Below are 27,981 nucleotides of genomic sequence, written 5' to 3' on the forward strand. Positions count from 1 at the left end.
ATATGTCAAATCAGTCTTTTATTTCAAAAGAACTTCAGAACAGACATTTATAAGAAAAAGCAGAGAGAAGAAGGATATTACGAGTCAGCACGATGACTCAGAGCCCAGAGTCTGCGTTGGTATATCACTAAACAACATGTTAATGAAGTCAGCTGTTTCCGTTTGCCGGGGACTGGGCGGCGGCCTGCAGGGTCCTGCGGGCCATCTCCAGGGCTCCTTCCTGGGTCTTGTTCCCGCCAATAAAGCCTCCGGCGTGGACAAAGATGCAGCCCTTTATCCCGCTGAGCTCTGACAGCGCTTCATCCCGAACACCACGCCACTCTTCTGGCAGCGACAGCCTGGGACAGGAGCACAGAAGGGCAGGTTTACAGATGGACACTCTGTGGTCTGCTGATCACTTCATGTTGCGCATTAGTTTTGCAAAAACAAAATGTACTGCACATTATGAAAAACAGCAAACTCTGGAGTTTAGGGGAAAAAATCAAAACAGAGTGCTTGATTACCAAAGTCGTTTTACAGACAAAAACAAAATATATTTGCACTTCTCAAACTTTTCAAATTCTCTGTGGCTCATATGGTACTAAAGTGAAAATCTGCTATGGACAACTAGTTTCACAAAACAAGAAATATGAACGTGAACTTGAGCTTTAACAAAGTCCTATATATAAACTGACTGAAAGCATGAAGACAAAAATATTCAGTAATACTAGAATATTAATCAGCAAAAGCTCAGAAAAATGCATTTATAAATATATATATATATATATATATATATTTATATATATGTATATATATATATATATATATATGTATATATATATATATATATATATATATGTATATATATATATATATAATATATATAAATATATATATATATATATATATATAAATATATATATATATATATATATATAAATATATATATATATATATATAAATATATATATATATATATATATATATATATATATATATATAATATATATATATATATATATATATATATATATATATATATAAATATATATATATATATATATATATAAATATAAATATATATATATATAAATATAAATATATATATATATATATATAAATATATATATATATATATATATATATATATATATATATATATATATATATATATATATATATATATATATTAGTTGATTGTCACTCATTTCTTTCATAATTTCTGAATGTTTTTGCACAAACACTTGGATTACTCTCATCCTTTCAGCTTTCATGCCTGCAGGGACCCGGGGTAGTGGTGCTATGTGCAGCCACTCTTGCACATAGCACCACTATAATGAGCACCCGCAAATAGACCAATAAAATAAAAAAAAAAACAACAATCAGCTTTATTCTCCTCCAGCAATGTGGAAAATCACACCTCAGTGCAGCGACTGGAGAGCCCTATGGTAGCGGAGTGGAGTCAAAAGGCAATCTCGCAAAGTGGGGGAAAGATTGGCTCTGCGATGGTTTACGAGCCGACCTCGAAAACGTGTCTGGATGGAGCACGCAGAGAAAATTCATAAAAATGTAGAACAGCTCATTTACCACCTACCGCAGGTAGCATACATCTTTCTACAGCCTCGCCAATCACACCTTACCTGTTATCTAGCGCGTGCGTTTATATCACTCTTTCCTTGACGGGGTTATTATCTCCATTATCTCAGACCCCTGCTCTCCTCAGAGGACTGTTATATTTAGCAATGTTTCATTTCGATTTAGGCCTAATTAAGCACTTCATTGTTCACCTTTCACCTGCCGCCTGCTTCTGGAATAGACTTTAAATGCTTTTTAAAATGCCGAAATTCCCTAAAAGCTTCGGATTTAATCAAAAATATCAAACAAACCTTTGGCTCGTCTTTCTCTTTATGGCAAACTTGATGAATTATGGAACAGCACGGTCGAACTTGTCAGAAATAAAGTGACACGGTTGTCAAACAGTGCATCAGTTTGAAGCGAGCAAAGTGTTTTCTCTTGTTCTCTTTACTTTGAGCATTAACTGCCATTTTTCTATAACATCCATAATGATGAGAATGATTTGCATGTCGACTCCATTATGTCAAACCTTTTATCCCTAATAAGACTGCCACAGGACTACCTGGAGAGGCAAGCATGGCAAACCTATAATCCCCATTAAAGAATCAACCAATCGATAGCTGCACAGTGCGGCTGGAAAATGAGCTCCGAGGAAAGGTCAACAGGGCTGGTAATGAGGGAAGGAGTAGGAGGGGGCGGCTGTTGTTGTTACAATAGGCCAGGAAGCTTTCGCTTGCAAGATGACCGGTCTAAAAATAAATCCACAATTAACAAATTAGCGTCTCATGAGAGAAGACCCCCTAAGACCTCAACTGAGACAGATCGTGGCAATTAGTGTTTCATTACAAAAATGTTACTTTAGAGTCGGAGACACATCCTCGAGACTTCATTACTGCATGTTTTCAGCGATATGAACAAAAGTGTGAACCTTCTGGTTCCTGAGAACAGAACAAAAGGCACTTCTGTAGAAGCTGAAGTGCTAAATTTTTCTGCACCTTTACTTACCAATAACATGCACCAAATTCTGACCACAGATCTTACACATTACACACATTTTTCCCTTCCACACTGTAAATAAGCCAAACGATATCACAAGAGCAGGAAAAAAATGTGCAAAATTTCTCTGCTTGAAGACAAATTAAATGGAATTATTCCCATTTTTTCTCCACAGGCATCTTCTCATGTGATCCACTGTCATTTTATACCTGACATCACTGCTTTAACTCAGAATTATATACATGATTACAAATGACTAGCTCATTTTAATTATTTTTCAAGCAAAAATGTCATACAGTCTGGGTTTTGTTTTTTTGTTTGTCTTGCCCTTTTGCTCATATGTTCATCTTTCAGACAATCCAAGGAGATCACCAGGAGACGGCTGATTGTGGAGGACATCCGTCATTATTTTCTGGCGCTTTATCGACTAAACTATCGACCAAAATAACAATCAGATGAAGTAGAAAGGATAAAGACATCAAGTAACAACCATCAGGTTCACCTCCAATACCACAGTACAGCGGGTAAATGTGGCAGCCGCCAGTGTGTATTTCCTGAAATAGAGGTATACGTTTCTGGCTCAGCTCATTCTGCTGTCAACCTACAGTATCATCCTATACAGCACATTTCCAAGCAAGGGCTGCTTTCACTCCCCTCTTCCTTCTCCCAGCTCACATTTACTTTGCAATACGATGCTGATAAAAATAGACCCTTTCCCCCCAGGTGCAGTAGCAGGGACACAGGCGATAACAACACCCCTTCTGCAGAGTCGGCACAAGCCCGCTGGGAGAAAGCAGGCCACCCATAGAAAGAGCCATCTGGAGCTACGTTTTTATCCCTCACACAAGCTATTGTTCCCATGTAGCGCCACACCAACCAGCATATTTGCATTAAATTAAATCTTTGAAGTGCTCCGCGACTACAAACAGGTGTCTTTTCTTTTCAGTCTTTGAAAGCGCGGCCGCCTGATGAGATTCTGGAGCAAAGTGGAAAAAAGTCTAACTGAGGGACCAGGCGAGGGAGGGGCGGAAGGTGTGAAAGGTGAGACAGCGAGATAGGGCAGAGGGCGGAGGAGGGAGAGATAGAAGAGGACGTGGAGGCGGAGGAGGAGGTGGAGGAGGGAGAAAAGGGATTAATGGGAAAAGAGCAAGACAAATAGGGGGGGGGAGTGACGAAATGGAGGAGTGTGATTATAGGACTGAGACAGAAATACTCTGCACAAAAAGAGCAAGAAGCACAAAAAACCCACTAATGGGATAGTCAAGAGAAAAGAGGAGGAAAGGGGTGAGAGTGGGCACTGGTCAGACCAGGAGTGAATCAAAAAGCTATTCCAGCGTCTTCCTGTCTCTGTAGGAATGATGTGTTCAGAAGGTCCCCTACTATTCTCAAGCAGTCAACAACGAGCCCCGTCAAACCAAAAATAAACGCACAAGGCCACATACTGCTGGAGGTAACAAGACATGTGGAAACAGAGGTCAGGTGGGCTTCACAGTGAGAGATACCTGAGACCACACAAGAAAAAAAAAAAACCCCACACATGACAACAAAGAGAAAGACATGTAACAGATGTCACAAAACCAGGAGAGCTACTGCGTGGAGGACCAGAAAGATCATGTGACTGGTACGATTTCTGCTTTTTCCCTTAAATTCACAACTTGTTTTTGATACTATTTATAAGCACAATTTATTTAGCAACAACCATTTAGTGTATTTATGTTGTTCCTCTTTAATGTAGCTCTCACTGTCAGAGGCACATTTCTAATTTTATCTCATAACATCAGTCTCAGCATCAATTTACTATTCACTCTCAAATGCAGTATCAGAGATACATATTAAGTTACTGCTAGAGAAGCAGCGATCAATCGTCCAGGGACCAGAATCAGTCGATTTCACTGTGTTTAGTCAAGACTGGTGACAGCTGGTCATCCGATTATGAACTGTGGCGTTTCATGCATGTGCACAAGCACACGTAAAGCCAATCTCTAACATTAGTGTGGAAACACTTTACTATGAGTAACGACTGAAAAACTGGCCAAACTAAACCACAGGGAGACCAGCATGAAAGTGTTTGTACCAACAAAACCAGTCAGACACTTAAATCATCTCCACCCAGCAAAACACGGACATTTTAAAGAAGCTAACAAAACAAAAGTGGCTAAAGCTCCAAACCAACCAGCCGCCTCAGTGTGAGCCTCGGTATAAGCAAAGGATCAAAGTGGGTAAAAGCAGGGTTAATATCCTGTTATCTAGACACGTTATAAACATACTAGAAAATGTATTCACTCACTTGCCTTCACAGACATGAATTTCAACAACATATTATTCTTAATTCTCAGGGTTTAATATGATGTTCCCATCTGGCTTGCTGAGGTCAGGACTCTGTGCAGGCCAGTCGAGCTCTTCCACACCAAACTCGTTCAGCCATGTCTTTATGGACCTTGTGTGCAGTCATGTTGGAACAGGAAGAGGTCATTCCCACACTGTTCCCACAAAGCTGGGAGCATGAAATTGTCCAAAATGTCTTGCTATGCTGAAGCATGGAGAGTTTCTTTTACTGGAATTAAGGGGGCGACTTCAACTCCTGAAAAACAACCCCACACCATAATCCCACTCCACCACAACTGTACACTTGGCACAATGCAGTCAGATAAGCAATCCTGGCAACCGCCAATCCTGATTCATCGCTCCAGAGGAAAATGTGTTTAGTGATCTACAGTTTGTGCTTTTTTAAGGGAGCGAAATCCTGTAATTTCCTACAGTTAATAACTTCTTTAATTAATAAATTAATATTCTGCATAGAAGAAAAGTTTATTTTTGTTTGTCACTTAAAGTATTTAGAAAGAAAACTGGAATCAGACAAAAACTCTATCAGCAGCTCACACTTAGAAGGAAAGAAAGAGTCTTAATCTAGACAACAACCCCCAATTCTTCTTCCGTTCTCCACAAGCAACCACCTCAAAACTCACACATAGCTTTTAGTCGTTGTCACAAAGGTCAGTGCTCAATTTATAACACAATTTAAACATTTCGTAGCTGATATAACTCGATCTGACGTCTAAGAGGATTTACCAATTTTAGAGGATTAAAAAGCAGATTGTGTTCACTTTGCACAAATTTCCTAACTCATTAGACGATGTGTTCGATTAGTGAAACTTCTGTAACCACAAAATGCTTTCAGTAATGGAAGTGGTCTAGCTTTCCTGCTGAGTTTGTTTTCTGGATAAAATTGTATCTGACGTAGATGAAACCGCTGCCCAAAATCATCAGACGCGTTAAATGAAAAAAAGAAAAAAAAATATTGAGCACGGCGCTAATTCAGACAGACAGTGAAGTCAAGCTCAGCTATGATGCTGGCGGACCAGCTGAACATAACGCCAACTCATATCAGCTGATACACTTCTATACGTCCAACTGGCAAATTTCTCACACACCTCACACGGTGCGCAAATCAAGCTGCCTGCTCTGTTCTGTGACTGATTCTTGGAGCTTAAGATGAATAATTCTCATAACAGGTAAAGAGAAATCTCACCTGTCCTTCCTTTCCCCTCGACCACTTGTGCCATAAACACTTGTAGTTTCTTATTTATTCATAATTTTTTCCTTGTATTTACTTTTATTCGCATTAAGTTTATAAAGCTTTATTTAATTTAAACAGGGCTTTTTACTTGTTCTTCCATTGACAAAATGTTTAAGAGTCAATTACAATAAAGTTTTTGTTAAAAAAAAAACCTATTTTAATTTCTTAGGCATTATGTGTATTGTTAACAATAATAACTGAGTGATATGTGTGTTGCTCGTTCATGGTCAGTCAATCTGAGGAAATTGATTCTGTTTTAGTGGGACAAACTTTTTTCGCACCTTGTCACAGGGACAGCAGGAAGTCAAGGAGGCCATTTACATGAAAATGAATGACCGTGTCGAATCGAGAGGGGGGGCAAAGGGTTGCTATGACATCACTACAACGTAAGTTGCAATGGTGTGACTGCAGCCATTCACCGGCTCTCTGTAAATGGTACTTGTAGCCATTGGTCAGTGATCATGACAAATATCGTGTTAATGATCGTGAAACTGACCTCATGGTGGTGGAAGTTCTGTTCTGCACTGTTTTTTAGGGTTGTGGAAACCTGCAGTCAGCTGAGGTCAAAGAAGTCACCTGGATGAGTGACGAAACGCTACGTCCCGATGAACAGGGATGAGTTATGTGTACATATAATTTCTGAGATGGCTGGCTCTCTTCCTCACCCCCAACCAGTCGTGGCTGACGGCTGCCCCTCCCTGAACCTGGTCCTGCTGGAGGGTTCTTCCTGTTAAAAGGGTGTTTTTTCTTCCTACTGTCACCAAGTACCTGCTCATAACGGATTATATTATTGTTTTCTGTCTAATATGGTACCTAACAATATAAAGCCCATTGAGGTGACTGTTGTTGTGGTTTATATTCATAAAACTGAATTTAAAATTTAATTTTAATTTAATGGAATACAGCAGTGTTACAGGTGATCCTTCTTCAGTCACACACATGCACAGATACACAAACCCGCTGCAGAGAGCACATCAAGAATAAATAAACTTTTAATTATTTAACTACAGTTGATATAATCTTGTAAAATACTCTGCCAACATGTTTTGCATATTGCTCTGTTACCAGACAAATACAAGCCGTAACAAGATGCGAGTTTAACAAACAGACTGGGAAACAAGATCAAAGACAAACCCACATGCTAGGATCTATCCCCTAGGCAAAACTGCTCATCTTCACAGCTTTGTAAAGCGTAAATCGCTTCCAGTGCTCTTCCACCTAAGTCACTGCTTCTTAAGTGCACATGCTGACCACTTAGGGCTACCACTTTAAAAGCACAGATCAATATCCAGCAGCTCGTGTCAAGTAAACGAAACAGGGAGGGAACATCAATGCTGGAAAGATTTTCTGCACCAGGAGAGTTTTTGTCCCTAATGTCTCTGTTAGTACCTGGAAACAGGTTTTAGTGATTATGAACATATTTAACACGACTCTGGGAAACACGGACACTGCAACTATACGGCACCAAGCAGCTATAAAGACGAATATCTGGATAACGTCCAGGATCAGCCTAGTGTTTGCCATACTTTGATGATTATGTGTGCTACATTCTGGCATTTAGGGCACAACACACCCACTACAGAACTCCAGTGGGCACACTAGTGACATTATTAGAACAGCATTGTAGGTCGGTGTGCGAGAAGCTCTTTGGGTAAACACTTTCCCCTCCAGAGATAAGAAGCACAGACAATAGGTGCTAATCAACTTTAAAATTTCACACAGGGGGTGTGGTATTGTTATCACTGTCATTAGTGAGTGACCTGACAGGAACTCTAACATGGTTTAATAAGCCTAGCACTCTCATTTAAGTGCTAGGTTTGAGGAGTTGGGTCATCTTTATTGCTAAAGTATGTTGAAATGCTGCTTATCACAACAGCAAAAATACCACCAGCTGCCAGTGTGACCACTCAGCCTCGTAGTAGATGCACCTATGATGCATCATCATGCACCTATGATACCAACTTGAAAATCCCACGTCACTTCGTTCTGGACTTATCGTGTTCTTAAAGTTTGGTGACCACATCGCCCATCCAATAAAACTGGTGCAAAAGGACAGAAAAGGGAAGGCATGTACATATATGTCAGGCACAACTGACAGTGACTGAGCACATCTCTAAGCTGTTGAGTGGCCTAAATGGTATTCATATTACAAAAGCATAGAAGCAGAAAATCAAAGGGGCTTTGTTGCTCAACAGAGCATCTCACTTTGATTCATGCTCAAAAAAAAATCTTGAAATCAAAGCCTCTCTCCTACCAGTCAAACTGGCATGTGCTTTATATCTTTCAGTCTGCTGTATTGAAGCACTGGGTATAATTAAGAGCAGGAAAACACACAAGAAGCACCTGAGTGGGAGGGCTGTGCAGGTGTGCTTAGTTGTGTTTATAGTTTTTTAAGTTCCTGGGAGAGCGCTTCGGGAACAAAATCTTCGGCTTAAATAAAGTATCTTCTTCATTCTATAAACAAGTATTTGTATCCTTGTAGGAGTCACTCTCTCACCGGATAACACGTCAGCCCTCTGTGAGCGGCTGTCACACGGTCCAATAAGCATGAAAGTTAAATCATAGACCATGGTTTGTCTCTGTCACCGGAGCTCAACTCAATGCAACACGTGGAAAACTCTGAAGCTGTCATTGTGTTAAAAAAAAAACATCCAGTGTGGAAAAATGTATTGTGCGTGACTCAGTTTCACAAAACCCCTGCGAGTTATGCATGCTCGACTTCTGCTAAAGGAACTCATCGACTGAATGCTACTCACTATAAAGCTGAAAAAACGATCCTCAAATGGCCTTCAATAACGTTTTACTGAAAGATAACCTTAAAATTTTAAATTTACCTGTTCTGGAAAGTGTTGAGCCCAGCAGGGACACACTGGACCCTCCACTGCCCATTCTGGTCTGGGTAAAGGACAAACTTAATGGGCGTCTCCACGTGGAGCTCCTTCTCTAAGGCAAACAAATGCTCCTTCCAAGGACATCCACCCTGGGAAAAAAGCAGTACCTCTCCACTGGGATCTATCTGGAAACAAGAATAGAACTGATGTAACACATGTGACTAATGTGCAAAAATCAAGGACAGACACAGAAGCCTGTGTATGTGGAAAGCTTCACTGTAAAAGAAAATCAGGAGCATTTTAAACTCATTTTTGCCGTAACTTATGCTTCTTTTATAAGAGATAAATTTCTCCTTCAACTGAACAATAATAGTCCTGATACTCTCATCATTTTTAATAATATTTACAGTTTTCAAAACAAGACAGAAAATTCTCAGAATCAGAATTTAATAAAAAGCAATTAAAGAAATTAAATTAGATGTAATGAGCACAAAACAGAAACTTCTTTATTCACATATTTTTATTAAAAATACTCAAATATGAAATTCTGCAGTGAGTTTCTCATCTTGGGCTAACAGATCAGGTGTCCTACATCTGCTTTTGTCTTTTTTGTCTGGTCTGTGTTTAGATCTTTTTTGCTGTTAAGCTTCAAAGCCATAATTATTTAGTTTATTTAAACCATAGTTGGTGTCTCAGGGAAAACAAGAGTCACCACATTGGTTTTAATGGCCAGTGGCTTAAACAAAAACAAAAAAAACATCATCACTCACAGCCAATTCAGCCAAGTATGAAATGCTGGGATAAAAATTAGAACCTCAAAGTTCGAGGCCATGGTTCTCAGTCGGAAAAGGGCGGAGTGCCCATTCCAGGTCAGGGATGGGCTGCTGCCCCAAGTTGAGGAGTCTTATTCATGAGTGAGGAGAGAGAGGAGCGGGGGATCGACAGATGGATTGGTGTGGTGTCAGCAGTTAATGCGAAGCTGATCTACATTGCCACCCTCACCTATGGTTACGAGCTCTGGGTGGTGACTGAAAAAAGACTAGATTGTGAATATAAGCAGTGGAAATGAGCTTTCTCCATATGGTGGTGGGCTCAGCCTTAGAGATGGGGTGATTTTTGTCATTAGAGTGGCAAGTAGAGCTGCTACTCCTCCACATTAAAGGATGCCTCCTGAATCTCTCCCAGGTGAGGTGTTCCAGGAAAGTCCGGAGGAGGGCCCAGGGCAGACCAGGGAGAGATTACATCTCTTGGATGGTTTGTTAACACCTCAGTGTCCCCCTGGAAGAGCAGGAGGAGGTGGAAGGGGAGAGGGACATCTGGGCATCTCTGCAAAGACTACTGCCCCCGTGAACCAGATAACCATGAGAGAAGTTAGAGGCCCACTGCTGCTGGTGCAAATAAAGAAAACAGAATCAAACAGAATGGGCAGCGTTTCGCACCTGATGCCTCTTCTTAACAGCTTCCTCCACGACTTCACGAGCTGGCAGCCAGGAGGACTTGTAGAAATCCAGACGGTCCAGGAACTCCTCCCCAACCATCTTCAGTGCCTTCTTGAAACCCTCCTAAGGATAAAATAGAGATTAAAATATGTGAGAATAAAGACATGTTGGTTTTTTGACAGCTGGCTAGACTTAAAACACTGATGTCACTTTAACAGAGAAAGAACTCGGCTGAACTCAACATTCTTTTGATCATTTAGCTTCTTTCATCACTACTACAGCATCAGTTTGACATCAACTACTTTACGTGAGACTGTGTACCAGACAAAATGTGGGTGATAAAGTCTTGTCTTACTACCTCCCTGCTGATCCCTGCAGCCCAAACCACAGCCTGATTTCACTCTCGCATAGTTTCACGAGCAGAAGCCCAAGAGGAGCATGTGAAAGAAAGCCCAGCACAGATATCTCACACACAAACTCATGCACACGCGTGCACACACACACACACACACACACACACACACACACACACACACACACACACAAGAGCGCGGTATGTCATGCACAATCTGTATGCATCTGTTTGAGGGGGCTGCATTGGACCTGAGTATTAACAGTCATGGCTGGAGGAGATGAAAATCCATCAGGTTTTTCAATTACCATCAGCAGCCAGTGCAGAGAGTTCAACAGGTCACTCTACCATTAAGTTGTCTACCAAACATTTTCCAGTTCAAATCTTTCTCAGTTTCCCATTTCACAGATATGGCTTCGCCTGCAGTGTTTGGAGGACATGAATTATAATCATGTGAAGTGGAATGTGAAAAAAAGAAGAAGAAACAAGCAGGTTACTTAAGAAAAAAATGTTAGCACAGTCAACATATATGCATATCTAGGCTGTGGCTGAGTGTGCAGGAAACAGGTGCTGATTCCCATGCTGCACTGATGAGAGACAGAAAATCCACACCAAGCCATTCCTGAGCCTCTGTTGGTCCTGCACAGCTCTCACACTGACCTCTGAGCACTGATTGCACTACACTGCACCTGTTTACCACGGCCCTCTTAGCCTATTTTGTAGTTTTGCTTCACCACAGGTTGCTCACTGTGTGTGATGATTAAATTTATTCTTTTTTTTTATACTGGTGCACTACTGTGGAACAGCTGTCTGTTAAAATCGCAATTAATCCATGTTGCAAAGTATGCATGTTTCATTTTATTGTTGTATGTTTGCATTTGGATAATTATTTACATTTTTTAAGTTCTCTTTTGTTAGTTTGTACTAATTATCTTTGCTTAAATTTTCTAATATTGTGGATCTGAGATGATGCTGCAAATCAGTAGGCTGAGATAACTAATCATCAATTACAAAATGAACTACCATTTTTTGATTAATAGTAAAACATTAGCAATTTTTCATGGAAAAAAAAAATACTCCATGCTCAGGTTTGTCCAATATGAAAATCGTCTGTATCGTGTTTTTGTTTGGGTTTTTTGACCTCTTGCATTTTATTGATTAAAAGGTTAATACTCTACAGATCAACTGAGGTCATAAACAGGTGTGTGCCAGTACATGCCAATGCTGCAGCATCATCATTGGCCTGTTCATATTGTGGGCTGTGATGCTTTTTGCAATGGGGTCATTTTACCCCCATTGCTAGGTGGTTGCTAGGCGACATGATGACATTATAATATATCACATATAATTAAGCTTTTGTGTCAATAAATGATAGGATGCTTTCATAAGGTCTTGTCAGTGTAAAAAGGCAAAAAAACAGGTCATTTCAGCACGTTGCTAGGTGATTGCTAGGCAACCTGATGCCATCATAATATATGATGTATAACTGAAGTTTTTGTGGATATAAATCAGATGTTATTGTAGGATGTTCTAAGTGCACAGAGGTTAAAAACAGGTAATTTTAGCAAACTTCTAGGTAGCTGATGGGCACTGTGATGGCATCGTAAAGCATCATGCATAATTCAGCTATTGCGGATATAAATGAGACTGTGAAATTAAAATGATAGGAAGGCATTATAAGGTGTTTTAGGTGCATAAAAACTACTTTCTGATGCTTCTTTACAGTGGGCAGCGTGTTTGATTTAGCATGTATTTTTTATAACTTCTTTTAACCAGAATCGCTCTCTGAAGCAGTGCTAAAGGGATTTGTGTCAACTCGAACAAGTGAATGTGATTGAACCAGTGATCTTTTCCACATTAGGCAAAACTGTAAAACCACAATGGACCCACAATAATGCTTTATAGGTGGATAAATGCTAAAACTGGTTCATTTTATGAAAACAATATGGGAAAGGGATTTAGGGTCTACACTGGATGAAGATACGTGGGATTCTATAATGTCGAATAATGGATTATACATTAGGGAAACCAGAATACAAAATTCTTTATAGATATTATTATAACCCTTCAAAGCTGTATAAAAAAGGTGGTGGTAGAGATGACCCATGTTCGAAATGCCACCAAGCTAAAGGTACTTTGATACATGCCCTCTGGGAATGCCAGCTGGTTTTTCCAGTTTGGAACACTGTATTGAATTATATGCAGGCATGGATACCTTGTAACTTGCCCAGATCACCTAAATTATGTCTACTTGGAGACAAAGGAGACATGCCACAGTTAAACAAACATCAGTTTAGAGTGTTAAGCGCTGCATTGGTAACATGTGCCCATGTCATTTTGGAATATTGGAAGGACTCCCATACTCCAACGCTTAAAATGTGGAAAGAAAGAAGGATTGGGAACGTTGCTTGAGAAAAGATGTTGGGAAGGTTACATCATGCGACTGAAGCTTCGGTGGAACAATGGGACCATTTTTGCACCTGCGTGTCTACCTGACTTGGACGTTCCAGCTTATTGCAACAGATGTTAAAACCTCCATTTTTCAGTTTTTTTATTTTATTTTATTTTTTTGTATTTTTGTGTTTGTTATAAAATGCAAAATCTAATAATTATTTGAATTTTTTTTTAAAAAGGCTAATTTTATCACGTTGCTGGGTAGCTGTTAGGCAACATGATGACATCGTAATGCCTGATGTAGCTAAGAACCTTCAGGGACCTAAGATGTACCTGCGTGCTAATTTTGTTCGCTCATCTCCTGATGGTCTGAGAGGAGATCGTGGACAAAGAAACAGACAGAGAGACATTTTGTGTATTATAGGGCTGCACGATTAATCGTTAGAAAATCGCGATCTCGATTCATACTTACGTGCGATCTCATTTCCAAATGACAACGATTTAAAAAAAAGAAAAAAAAGAAAGAAAGACAACGACGATTGTACCGCATTTTGATCCGAGACATAACCTGCATGAAAACAAGCGCTCACTCTTCCTGCTCAACAAATGACAAGGGCGGAGCCTTATACCACGTGATACAGAAGCTGTGCCGTGTGATGCTCAAATTGGCAGGAAAGAAACAACGGAGAACACGTCAGGGATGACGAGAAAGTGACAGGAGAAAATCCGTCCTGATCAACCACCCAAACATCAATAACGGGAACCTTATACAGCGCTTCCCTATACACGTCGAACTCCCGCAGGCACAAAGAAATTACGGAGGCTATAACTTATCACCTGACCAAAGATATGGCTCCCATCAACACTGTGCAAAACGAGGGATTTAGGAAAATGATCAACACCCTAGACCAGGGGTCGGCAACCTGCGGCTCCGGAGCCGCATGCGGATCTTTAGTCCTTCTACGGCTCCGCGTGGTTTGGGGAAATAAATAATTTTTTGTAAGTAATTAGCTAAAGTCTATTTTATTTATGTTAGTTCTTTTTTTAACTCGTAGTTCTAAATTGGAAGATTATTGTGATATTGAAATATAAATATAAAATTATATTCTATTAGTTTTTGATCGATCAAAATAAGCGTCACACTTGCGGAAGCCAATATACCCGCCAAAATGGCGTGGGAGACTTTCAACCCCAGGTAGGCCAATTATGGATCTTCGGATCCACATTATGTCAGCAGCTGTTCTCCAAAAACAAACACGTTCACGCCTCACAGACGACAGCTTACAGTCGTGCGTAAAGATGAAAGTGACTTCGTACAGCCCTGATCGTACAGCAGACGCTGTGCGCAGAGGTTCAGGAGCGGAAGTCCCATTGTAAACATATCACGGCAGACCCGACTATGTTTCCATGAACACGCTTTTCAGCATCTTTTTATTGACCACTTTTCACACACGGTTGCTTTACGCATACAGCCGGTGTTAAAGCTCGCAGCCCAACACACACCAACACAACAGCATAGGTGGCACAGACATTAAGGCGGCGAGGCGTGATTGCCGGTACCGCTAAGGTGCGTCCGCCTCCCCTGCAGCGGCGCTGCAGTCTACGCCGCGCCACACATATTAATCAGGTAAAATACACACTTAGGCGGAATTTTGCAAAGTTCAAAATGTGTTAATTACATAAATAAAATGTAATTTTCTCTGTAGCACTTCATGCATTTAAGCAACACACCTTAGTTGTTCACACAAAACATAAGGGTAAAAAAAACCCAATATATACAGTGTTATGTTCATTTTAGATGTCAAAAAGTATTTGCGGCTCCCAGAGTTTTCTTTCGTGTGGAAATCGCGTCCAAATGGCTCTTTGGGTGTTAAAGGTTGCTGACCCCTGCCCTAGACAAACGCTACACAGTGCCGTCCCGCAGCTATTTTTCTATTGTTGCACTACCTGCTCTATACACGCAGTGTCGAGCAACGGTGGAGACGGAATTTCAAGCAGTACAACATTTTGCGGCAACGACAAAATGTGAGGCATTTATTGTTTTTTTTGTTTATTTATTGTTTTTATGTTCAGTTTCAACTGTTACGAAGTTGATGTGCAGTTAATAAGTGCAATAAATATTTATACTGGAAAAGAAAATCGTGAGAGAATCGTGATCTCAATTCTAAGCAAAAAAATCGTGATTCTCATTTTTTTGCAAAATCGTGCAGCCCCTAGTGTATTATAAAAGATAACTGTTCTGAGGACATTAAAGTGAAGAGAAAGATGCTGACTTGTCTGCATGCCACCGTTATACAGTCTTACATTAGCTCATTTTACTGAATTAGGCTGAGAAACTGTGAGCTTTGCTGTGGAAATCCAAGCAATGATAAACAAATAATAATAACTATAATTAATCCCATATAAGAGATGCGAAGTCACACACATGCCAAAGCCACCTTCTGTCTTGGTATACAGTACAGTTGCACTCACATGTACTCACCTCAGTATCCTGATCTGTGCTGTTCCAGCGTGGATTCAGGTGTGAGACACGTGCGCTCAGCGTGGTGGAGATGCTGTACCGGGACTCCCCGTCATACTGTGAGATGCCGTTGTCAACAGCATCCACCTCCTCCACAAAGTTCTCATACAGCTGTAAGCACATGGTAGAGGCACGTGGCGGCAGAGGTTGTCAATCTGTTATGGCATCAGAATCAGCTGTTTCATGTTTACACTTATTCCAAGCATAAAATCAGAGTAGTAAAAAAATAAATAAATAAGACAGGGCTTTTTCAAGAAAAATGCATGGAAAGGAATTACAATGTCATGGTTAAAAACCCACGGGATATGTGTAGTTACAGAAAATATGAAACCTAAATGAAAGTAGAAAAAAGCTGCTACTTCACAAATCCCTGAAAATACTGTAGGAGCAGATAAACTGGAACAGCCATATTTAATGATAAAAATTCAACTTCACTGGAAGGTCATTCATGCAAGAGTTGACATTTTACAAGTGACTTATCAGTGGAGCTAAGCTCTGAGGCAAAACTCCATGTTTAGTTTGTCGGAACTGGCTAAGGACATGACATGCAACATCCTAAAATACATAGAGCCCGAGCCATGAGTAAAAGGATTACTCGGGGCTTTAAACAAACTGACACATCAAAAGAAAAATGATATTATGAGTTAATAGTGCTAATATTTATGGTGACCCAAGATTTGGCTGGCTTAATGTGCCTGACCATTAAGACACAATGGATGCCAAGGACTCCTGCTGGCCAAGCTGTCTAAAACGCAAGAAACTGAACTCTGTTTAAATCTGGCTAAAAGACTTTGTCGTGTCCTGTCGTGTCCTTTTATATCTGTTCACACTCTACTGCCAACTGTGGGATGAAGGCAAATCCCAAAAAGTGTCCTAGTTTGTGCTTTTAAGTCTACAGTTGTGGTCAGAAGTTTCATGGGTATAAATGGTAATTTGGAGAATTTGATCATTTCTGTGAACTGTTCTTTTTCCACTGTGGAATGATTGTACTACAAATACACACAGGGTCAAATATATGAACACACTTCCACTAATATCTGGTTAAATGTCCAGTCTTGGCAGAATCAGTAGATTTCATATAAACTGTCTGGTTTCCTGGCACGGACCCAGCGTAGTCTGCCAACTGTCAATAGGCTCGAGGTCAGATTAGCCTGCTTTAGCCTTTCCAAAACCACAGCACTTAACTGTATCCAAGTTTTAACTTTTTGGCTGTTGAGTTGAGGTGGTGCTGAAGAATTTCAATTTATTCCTTATTCATGTTTCTATCCACATTGTGTAATGTACCAAAACCTCCGGCAACAAACGACCCAGAGCATGATGCTACCACCACCATGCTTGACAGATGGCACAGTGTTCTCAGGTTTTTCAACCCTCACCTTTACACCTCCATGCATTCCTTTTGTCATTGTTGCCAGATAGATCAATCTTTGTCTTGTCTGACCATAAAACTTTGCTCGAGAAGGCATCTGGCTCGCCCATGTAGGAAGCTACAAATTTCAGTCGAGTTTGAAGGTCTGTGTTGGAGCAGGGTTTCTTTCCTGGTTAGCATCTTGTAAAATGCACTTCACAGTGACACTGGTGTTCCAAATTTTTCCAGATCATGCCAGACTTGAGCCTTGGTGATTCCTGGGTTATTTCTGAACATCCTAACTAGGGATGGGTATCGTTTAGGTTTTATCCGATACCGGTGCCAAACCGGTACTTTTGAAATGGTGCCGGTGCTTAAACGGTGCTCAAACCGGTGCTTAAAGAATGGAGAACACAAACTTTGTCCAAAAACCTCTCATGTTCAGCTGGTTTTTTTGTAAAAAGATAACAATGTTAGCCTTTTCTGCAGCTATAGGGCATATATGGTCTCACTCTTGGCTGGAAGCAGTGCTTAAACAATGGAAAAAACACAAACTTTGTCCAAAAACCTCTCATGTTTAACTGTTTTCCACTTTTTCTTTGGTCATTTTAGCCTTTTTGGCCAGGGTGAAGGGAGTATCTGCCATCAAACAAGAAGACAGCCGCATGTAACTACGACGGTGTTTGCTAGTTCACCTTACATGCATTAATGTAATAACGTGGTTAGCGTACTCAACGTAAATTACACACGAACAACATGAAGCTACTCACGCAGAGGAGAACGGCTGCTGCTGCCATCATCATCCGTCATCATTTCTGCTACGCTGACAGGGCTAGGGGCCAGGACTCTACTCTTTTGGGGGGATGTTGCTAACTCCGGGTCCGCTAACAGGGACCACACCCGCAGTAGATGTGCACGGTGTGAGGTCTCGCAGCAAGCTATCAAACACGGCAAATTTCTCAGCTTTAAAAAAAAACGCTATGCGTCGCCAGGTGTTTCATCAGATTTGAGGTGTTACCTCCTTTGACAGTATCACAGTATCAGCTTAAAGCACTTGTTGCAGGCTGCTGAGTTTGCATCTTTTGCTGTGAAGTACAGCCAGACTTTTGACCGCTTCGCCTTGGACATTTTTAATCTGTAGCTCTGCTCTGAAAGAACGTACGTACCTGGCCCCGCCTACTATCCTCGGAAACGTAAAATGATTGGCTAGAATTGGCTCAGGAAAAAAAAAGCATCGAAATAAAGCACCGAAATGTGCGCTGCTTTTCAGTCTGGTTACTACCGTTTATGTCAGAACCGGTGCCATCATGGCACCGGACACCGGTACCCATCCCTAATCCTAACCAATTTCCATTCATTTAAGGCTGATGGATTGGATCTTTTTCCAGACCTTGGCAAAGTGGTGACATATCCAAATAACTTGGATGTGGTTGAACTGATGATCTTGTTTAGAAATGGTTCCAAAGAGGCTTTCCCAAAATCTATAATTCTATTTCTTAGAGCCTCATTGAGTTCCTCGAACTTTCGCCTTATTCCGAGTATTGGTGAAACCAATGAGTGCTGTCAAACAAATCATCTTTTTACTGACATAGAGAAGTTGTAGTCAATCACTAATTTAAAAGCCTTTGGCACTGTCTTTTAACTTGACACTGTAGAACCTTCAGCACCACCTATTAAAATATTTAAGTCAGTTTATGCATATATCTGAGCTTGTGTGGATTAGAGGAAGTCCAAAAATAAACTAAAAACACTGGCATATGTACGTGTAGAAATGGATGATCTGGCCAAATAGTCAAATGATAACATTTTGTAACATTTTGATAACATTTTCTAAATCACAATTCTCTTAAGATTTAGCTTAGAGCAGATGATCTCTTTGATTCGAGGCTAAAGGGTTCATTCACAAGCATATCCATCCCGTTTTCCCTTCTGTCTTTAGTTTTCAAAATAACCGACAGAAGATGAAGAACGCATCCAACCCTGTTGTTTTTGTAGAATAGGACAGTTTGGAAGGATTTAAGGATGCAATCTGCACAATTCTTCTGAAAAGCAAAATGCACGCCTAATTAGGATGCTGTGTCCCTTATTTTTTATTATAATTTTGTAATTGACAAGCTTGCCCACTTAATAGATTTTTGTAATCTCCCACTTCCAGCTTTATCGTGAAATTAACAATGTTCAGGTTCCACTCACCAGCTGAGAAAATGTTTCTTTTGGTGCAAGTGGGCCAGTGGAAAACACCTTTTCAATGGAGTGTTTATTTTGCGAATAAACACACAATCAGTAGAAATCCACTGCCTGCTATAAATCTGTCATCTTTTCCTCTCACCTTGTCATAGAGCACTTCCAGCTGCCTGTCGTCCTCCTTCAGCTGCGTGAGCTGCGACAGCACTCGACGACCGAAGTGCAGGTACACGAGGCCGGCAGAGCTGAGCTTGGTCACCCATGGCTTCTCTGGACAGAGGCTGTTGAAGGTGTCTGAAAAAGTCCTGAACAACAGGAAGAAAATGTGTTTATTAGTGTTTGCCCTTTAACACTTTACCATATATACTGTGTAGCAAGAGAAGAACGGATTATTTATTTTAAAAAAATTGTGATATTCATATTTCATTCTAAAGGCCAATCGCTGGACTTTCAATCTATTTTTTTTCTGCTCATAACAAATAATTAATATTTTTTTCTCCTCTTCAGCAAAATGCTGCATCTAGCCATGTGCTTGAAATTATCAATAATAACGCACCCATAAGCACTGGTTTGTAAGTGTGAGCTCACATAACCACTGGAGGTCTCTCAGACACGTGCTGAGATGGGTGGGCTCCAGCACAGAGTCACTGCTGGTCATTTAATTCAGGCTTAATTAGGATGCTTGGGCAGCAGCACAGCGGAAAACCGACCGTCAAATGAATGAGTGACATACTAGGGAAGTAGGGGGTAATCACAGCCATTAAAGGGCTAATTGGCCGTGCAGAGGCATTTCTATGCTGATGATCATAAAATGGAAGTGAATGAGAGAGAGAGAAAATGACAATCTGAAATGAAGAACGGCTAAAAGAAAAAACACTTATGAAGAAAAAGTCATCAAACTGTTTGTGTGAAGTCAAAATCAAGCGACATCTCGCTGCGTTAAAATGGGACAGTTCAGCTGAGCACTGGTGATATTTAGGCATAAATTAAGTTTTATTTAAACATAATTAACATATAGTGTGCTTCACATACTGCACCAGCTGCACCACTTAATGTTGCTGATCTCTCTCTCTGTCATTAGAGGAAATTTACTTATTCAGAATTATGCAGATGAATTTGTCACTGATACCTCCAGGAGCTGGACTACAAACCGACTCCAAAGTAGGCTCAATGCCTTATTACAACCATGTTTTACCCCAAATGTGATTGGTGTCTACAAAACACTCACTACAGGACATTAACTCAAAATACTTTTAGATTAACTTAACTCAGACCTTATTAGTGAATTTCTCTCTTTTTCTTTAGGGTAATGACTTTGATTACTGTAGAAACTTGGAGATGTTTTGATAAAGATTCAAAATGTCTCTAAGTTTTGCCTCCTGTGGTGGATATTTTTAACAAAAACGGTCATTCAGATCATCTCAAACTGGAAGGGGCATCTAAATGATGTATTTTTGTATTTGGGCAGTGTCAGAGACTGATGCAGACTCGAAAGACAAAGGCTTTCAGTTCACAATGTGCATCTAATTCTCTCGCTTCCAACAAAATTGCTTAATCAGGACTTAATACACACAACCTAATGAGATTAAAAATTTCCTCAGACAAACAGGATATATGGAGACTTGGATTAAAAGTGCCTCATTACATTTTCCAGCCTGAATGCTTTCTCCCGCTAACCCAAAAGAAACAGAAATATCTTTCATATTCAGATATGTAATATGTTGAATATGTAATCAGACAATTGTTATCTGCAGCTACAGAGTGAAATCAAAGGACTTTGATTTACTCATGTTAGAGTTGTCTTTTTTACTAACTGCTCAGCTCATTTTTGTGACACACACACACCTTATCTGTGCAACACGCTGGAGAGAGCAGCACCTCACCCTGCTTTCACAAAAAAAGACTTTAAACCAGCCTCTCCAGGAAGAAAACACATTAAAGAGATTTGTTTTCATTTTACTTTGATGCGATTATTTTCCATATATTCCTGATAATAATAACAGAAGCAGAACGTCAGTGCGTAGCAGCTCATCCAGCTTCTCCTCCATCTAAATTCACAGGTTACTGTAATGTGTGAAGTACACAAGGAAAGTGGAGAGTTTTCTTGTCACTGATTGGCTGTATTGTACAAAATAATGAGAATTAATGCCATTACTGTAGGAGCAGCAATTCTTATGAACATGGAAAAATGTCCATAAAATGCCAGATATTACCTTGACTTTACAGCTTGTACAAGGATGAATTCTGACCAATGCTACAGCAGGAGCAGTGACGCTCTTGAATTGTGGAAAGTCAGATGAGAGAAAGACTTACAGAGCTGTTTGGTGTTGGTGTGGTTTGATTTGTCCACTTCTTTTCAAATCTGCTGGATGCTCCCTTTTTTAAGTTATCCATGTCATTGAACACCAAGATGTACTTATTTTTGGGATTGTTTCTGTGCATAACTAGAATTCACAAACACATGAAAATACAGCAAGAAATGTAGTGACTCAGCTCAAACACTGTTTAAAAAGAATACTATTACTTGGTAATTTCCCACTTTCCTGTGCGGTATAATACCTGATGGAAAATGAGGACTGGGAAGAGCGATAATGTCTAAGAGCAAATTTTGCCCATTCGTGGGCTTTAAAAGATATTTTTATTATTAAAAAGCGTGACAAAAAGGGCCAGGCCTACTGGAGCCATTCAAGTTTAATTCACTGCACATAACACAGCGACCCTGCTTTGTACTTATTTAGTTCAGTGGTAATTTGGTGATCCAACATTTAAAGGACTATTGACTCCTCGTAGTGCATCTTGTTCACCATCTTATTTTATGTTGGTAACCTCAAACAAACAAGAAGAATCTTTACAGTAAAAGAAAATCGTTTAGTCATATTTTTCATCACAGCAAATAAATAAAACAATGTTTACGTTCTTTTTTGAAAGGCAGATAATAAACAAGGAAATGCATTTTCATTTATAGCCAACTGTAAACAAATAATAGAACAGACTCAATAGTTTTATAAGTCTCAGAGAGCTTCAGACACTAAATGATCTATGGGGCATTGCTGATTACACTTTTCCAATCGAATGAGTTCAGCAAGAGTTGTTAAGTCAACTCAGTGTATTGCAGTAACAGTGATTTAATTTAAAAATTATTGTACTTTTGAGAGCCAAGCACCAATGACTCCATACATTTGTACCATTATTGTCCATAAATTCATTCATTTTCTTCCACTTATTGAATTCAGGGTCACAGTTGGACTGCAGCTTATTCCAACTCACATAGAGCAACGGCAATGTTTTTATACATTAGTACGTACAGAGTACAGCCTGAACAGGCTGCCAATCTATTGTAGAATTACAATAAAGGGCTTTTCTATTCTATTCTAGAAAGCCTCAGCTTGCTGGTGGATTTGAAACTAAGACCTTGCTGTGAGGTGACAGTGCTAACCACCATGCCACCACCATTACTGATATTCATATTTAGACCCAAATGCAGACATTATTACAGTAGATCAATCCCAAATATTAAATAACTGATCAACATTTGGTTACATTATAATGCAGTGGTCTCCAACCCCCGGGGTTTTCAGGGTTTCCCTGGGTCTTTTCCAGTGTTGTAGTTGTGTGTCTTATTTTGTAAAATATATTTACGTGTTACCATAGCAACCAGAGAGCGTTAAAGGGCAGAGAGGAGGATGTTACTTTCAATTTTGTTGGCACATTTCCAAAGAATGGTGCTAATAAAGTTATACAATTACATTGTGAATTTGCATTTATGACTATATTTACAAACTACCAAATACCAGTTTTTGTCTTGGTCGTTTCATTTTATTTTGTTGTATTTATCCGCGACACATTAAAGGCCGGTCCGTGAAAATATTGTTTGGCATTAAACCGGTCATTGGCGCAAAAAAGGTTGGGGACCGCTGTTATAATGCACTGAAAATATGTAATAAATACATGGGAGCAGGAAAGCTGCAGTATCCAAAAATCATTTTTTCTACATTGTTAAAGACCCAAATTTAGTGAGAGCAGCAGTCAAATCTGCAAAAACAGGTTTTCCTTTTGCTGTTTATGACATGCTGCAAAATGCTGAGCATGTTTGTCATCGCTGAAAAATATGTTTACTCACTTACAATTATTGGTTAAGTTAAAGCAGTGAGTGAGTCGAGCATAAGCAACCAATCTTAATAATTTAATTGGGTGTGCTTTATTACTTTTCTCTACTGAAGAAACTTTTTTTTTTAAGTATTTTTTAGCCTTCAAATTTATCAAATGTATTTTTAAACATTTTCTGATTAGTAGTCATTTGATAATTGTAAATATATTTGTATATAATTTAGGACATCAATTATATTCTCAAATAACCACAGGTCCTTTAATGACTTGCACTCTTGTAATTGGATGCTATTTTATTTGACAGAATGTGTCTGTGATTCATTGGTACTGCTGTCAGCTCAATCTGTATGCTGTCACTGTTTTTAAAGAAGTGAAATTGAAATGAGGACTACAGTTGTTCTCGCCAGCTCCTTCTCTAACTTCCTGTCGCACCCAGCCCACTTACATTCATCTGTGCCATCACAACCATCTTGCCCCCCATCCGGGCATGTGAGTGACAGCCACAGCCTCCTGTGGCCCCGACAGCACTGCTGCAGCCTCTGTGCCTCGTGAACCGACAGCAGGGGGGCGTTCAATTCAAGGAGCGCTAATTATCACTAACCGCCTGCGAGGAAGAGAGCCCTGGCATATCTTTATCGCAGTGGTCATAAAAGCTATGGCTGATTATCATCAGGACATTAAGCTGACAAGACACCTGGAATAGGCTGATTACTCAACGTGATGAGACGTCGAGTGAATGCAATCATCAGGAAGAAATTCTACACAAAAAACAGAGCCTGTTACTTTATGATTCATGCAATCAGGGTGCTTCAAAGATGTCAGAGCAGAAGCCACCCAGAAATGTAGTTCCTCATCATTAGAGCTCAGATAATGAAAAGAAATCCCAAAGGCTGTACGTTGACGATGTTAAAGCGGGAAAAATCCAGGCGTAATAATTCCAATAAATTATTTTGGCTTGCTGGAGATGGTGCACCTCAGTGCTTGGAAGTGACTGGAGACTTTAAAGATTACGCTTCCTTCCATTGGTACATACGTATATTAGAGTCTGGCCGATATAGGATTGTTAAGTCTGATACCAATATTTGGCAATTTCAAAATCCAATAATCTGATATGTCAGCCGTTTTTACTTTTAGAAAAATAAAACCTAAACAGAGTGGCCGACAGGGAAATAGAGTTTTCCCTCTGTTGGAAAAACTATGTAACATCAACACTCATAACATGGCTGAGTGGTGTTTCTCCTGTATCTTCTTTACCTTTTAAAACTTTCTTTTATTGATCCTTAAAACTACCGATACAGACAGAAAACATGAATAGCTCATTTTGGCCGATATCGTCACACCACTAATCTGATTGGGCCATAATGTTTCTAACAACATTTGTTTATGTAATAAAATGCAACACCGAGTTTTTTTCAGCACTTGGGACTAAACAAGAGTTTAATCTTAAACTTGAAATGCAATTTTTCAGCTGGCATAAAATTAATCTGTGATATGATCCTGACCCTTACTGTTGATGAACAGTGAAGATTAATCTCTCCCCCAGTCTTAGTTCAGAGTACATAATATTTTAGAAATCTACAGCTATAAATTTCTCTCTTTTCAGCAGCTTACTGCCAGAACTGCACCTCTGATGGTGGTCATAGCGGTGCCTCTTTGGGTCAAACTCTCCCCCAACGTCCACAACAATGTCACACTCCGCCAGCTGTGCAGGGTCCCTGGTGCGAACGATTTCTCCATCCTGTGCAACAAACAGAAAGAAATATATGTCAAAATAAATTAATAATAATAATTATTTTATTATTTGTTTACTTGTATAACACTTTACTTTCCAGAAACACAGGATAAAAAAAACAAACTAGCATGAAATTAAAAAGAAATTACAAATAAATAAATATTAAGGCATATAAGACTCGAAATGTAATGAAAAACGTCAAATTAGCAAATCTAAAAGAACAGGATGATAAAAGAATATCGAAAGAAAAACATACACAATCTCATTTTATATCAAATTTATTTTTTAAAAACAAGGATTTAAAAGAAGACACTAATGAAGACAGAGAGCAGAAGATACTGTCATTCAACAACTAAAGAGACCAAAGAGCAAACCCTCGATCACCTTTAGTCTTCAAATGTGAGGTGGGAACAGTTAACACGTTTCTGCCTGAGCATCTGAGGCTGCTTGGTGTTTGGTACGGGAACAGTAGTTTTAGTATATATTCTGGGCCCAGGTCATTAAGGGCTTTAAAAGTAATGACTATAATCTGAAAATCAGTTCTAGAAGTAATGGCCTGCCAATGTAGAGTCATTAAGAGTGGCGTAATATGTTCAGTGTTCCTGGTTCTTCTAAGAAGTCAGGCTGCTGCATTTTTCACCATCTGAAGTTGATTTAATGCTTTCTGATTGATACCTGTTAAAAGACCATTACAACAATCTCATCAGAGGGAAAAGAAAAAAAACACATGAAAAATTAGACCATAGAAGCCCAGCACTGTGTTTGGAGGTCCAACCTTTAAGCTTTGACTGTATAAAGTATATGTCAATTCAGATATGTCATCAAAATGTTTCTGTTAAACTACGCATAAATCACAGACGTGCAGAGGTAATCAAATATGGTATTTATGTTACTAATATAAATTATAAAAATTACAAATATAAACAATACAGTGCCACAAAACAACGGTACAGCTACGACAGGTTATAACCTGGGTTTGGTCACAGATTTTATTAGGGCAGTGCAGCAAATCTCTGATCAGTATTGTATCTGATCAATATTATTTTATCACCCATATTAAGTATTGTACCATTTAGAGACAAAAGGTGCCATTAGGTTGAGATTAACTATTATTTAAAAAATTCACTCAAATGCTCTGCAAAGCTGGCTATACACACACACAAAAACTGTATTTTCAGTTTCAGACCATAACACTGAAATGTGTGACATATTCACCATACAACGGCTTATGCTGTAATCGTTTTTGCTATCCGTTTACACACAGCGCCCCCTTTTGGTGTGTTTTTTTTTTTTTTTTTTTTTTTGCATAACACTGGACCCGTCAACAGAAGATTACAAGATTAATTGTTTTTTCCTAAAATGCAGATGTGGCTTTATCCTTACGGTGAGGACTTCCTGGGAGGATTTAAATTCTACCTAGCTAGTAACGATGAGCACAGTGATTACATTAAAAAATTAAACGCACAGCATGGAGTTAGCAATAACCCCAAACATGTTTCCATCAATCTGCAGCGTGCTGCACCCACCGAGTACTCGGGTAGCTGCCGGAGGAAGAAACAAGCCAGAACCTCGTCGCAGTGGAAGGTCCCGTTGTGGGTTCCGATCTTTGTAACGGTCATGTTTTCGGTGCAGAGTCTCTTCGGCTCACTTGACATGTAGCGCGTTTCTCCTTTAGCAAAGTGCACGGGCGAACTAAAGCAGCTAAACCGCGAGAATACCTTTCGTGACACACTTGCTGCTTCACTCGTTACCAGAAAATATCTATTTTTTGTTAATTTAAGCGCCAACGAAAAAACACGCACGACCAACATTCAAAGAGTAATCCACGAGACGCGCCAGTGGCGGACACATTTGACAGCCGGACCGGATGTGGTGCTCCTGTTTAGAGAACTAAAAATGCCGGGTAACATTTTTGTTGTTGTCACCATTGTTACCGTTGTGTTGTTTGCCTTTATGGGCTTAAATTACTCACGCAGACAGTGATAAACAACACAGGTGACAACAACACAGGTAATCAGAGCGATTATATTATCGGAGAAGCTCGTTTACAGGAGAATGATAACTCAACTTGTGTACAGCAGAGGACGCTGCAGGGTTAAAAAAAAAAAAAAAAAAGCAGGACTTGGACACTGTATAATGCACAAATGGTTAATTATGTACTACTGTACATGATTTATTTTATTAAAAAATATATTCTACAATTACATAATAATAAAAAATAATTATGTTAAATTTACAAGGATTCACTGTTTCGTATTCTCATACAAAATAGATTTTTGTCAATGAGAGAGGCAAGAAAAGATACAAGGAGGTGAAGTGAAGGTGGAATAGTTTAAATGCCTGAGGTCAACTATCAAAAGCAGGGGACAGTACACAAGAAAGGTGAAGCAGAGAGTGCAGGCAGGGTGGAGAGGGTGTAGAGTCAGGGGTGATTTGTGAGAGAAGGATGGTAGCAAGATTTAAAGGAAAAGTTTACAAGATTGTAATGAGATGTGCTGTGATGTATGGATAGAGAAGGTGGCAGTGACAAAATGACAAGAGGCAGAGATGAAGACTTTCAGGCCTATAGTGTGAGGTAGTGCAATAAATAAATAAAAATAATCTCATATCTATTTTTAATGTTTAGCACTATTTGATATATACAGCAGTGATGAAAATAAAAAAAAATGAAGTTAAAGAAAAATGTAAAAGAAATGAGACAGAGATTGTGCAAAAGAGTAGGGAAATGGCATTAGAAAATAATAACATGCACACTTTAAATCTAAGAAACAGAAGCAAGAAGGTAAAATACAGAAATGTGATGGGGCTGAGGTTGAGCATCTTGGACACAAAGTTACTGAGGCAAGACTGAGACTGTTTGGACATGTACAGAAGAGGGATAGTTTACACTATTCAGTGGATCCTGAAGATGGATATGTAGGCAGGAGGAAAACAGGTTGAACGCAG

The 27,981-nt window shown here is 39.5% G+C and overlaps 1 protein-coding gene across 1 annotated transcript; it reads right to left on the reverse strand.

Moving 5' to 3' along the window:
* Positions 1-26,911, reverse strand: myg1 (myg1 exonuclease). The gene is made up of 7 exons (XM_003451862.5): positions 26,562-26,911; positions 24,929-25,041; positions 19,342-19,501; positions 15,626-15,775; positions 10,398-10,520; positions 8,962-9,143; positions 1-338 (listed from the first exon to the last, which is right to left on the reverse strand). The coding sequence occupies exons 1-7, from the start codon at positions 26,844-26,846 to the stop codon at positions 149-151; spliced, it is 1,203 nt and encodes a 400-aa protein (XP_003451910.1). The 5' UTR covers positions 26,847-26,911; the 3' UTR covers positions 1-148.
* Between the last annotated feature and the right edge of the window lie 1,070 nt (positions 26,912-27,981).

This window comes from Oreochromis niloticus, linkage group LG5, assembly GCF_001858045.2.
Source record: "Oreochromis niloticus isolate F11D_XX linkage group LG5, O_niloticus_UMD_NMBU, whole genome shotgun sequence".
Taxonomy (NCBI): Eukaryota; Metazoa; Chordata; class Actinopteri; order Cichliformes; family Cichlidae; genus Oreochromis; species Oreochromis niloticus.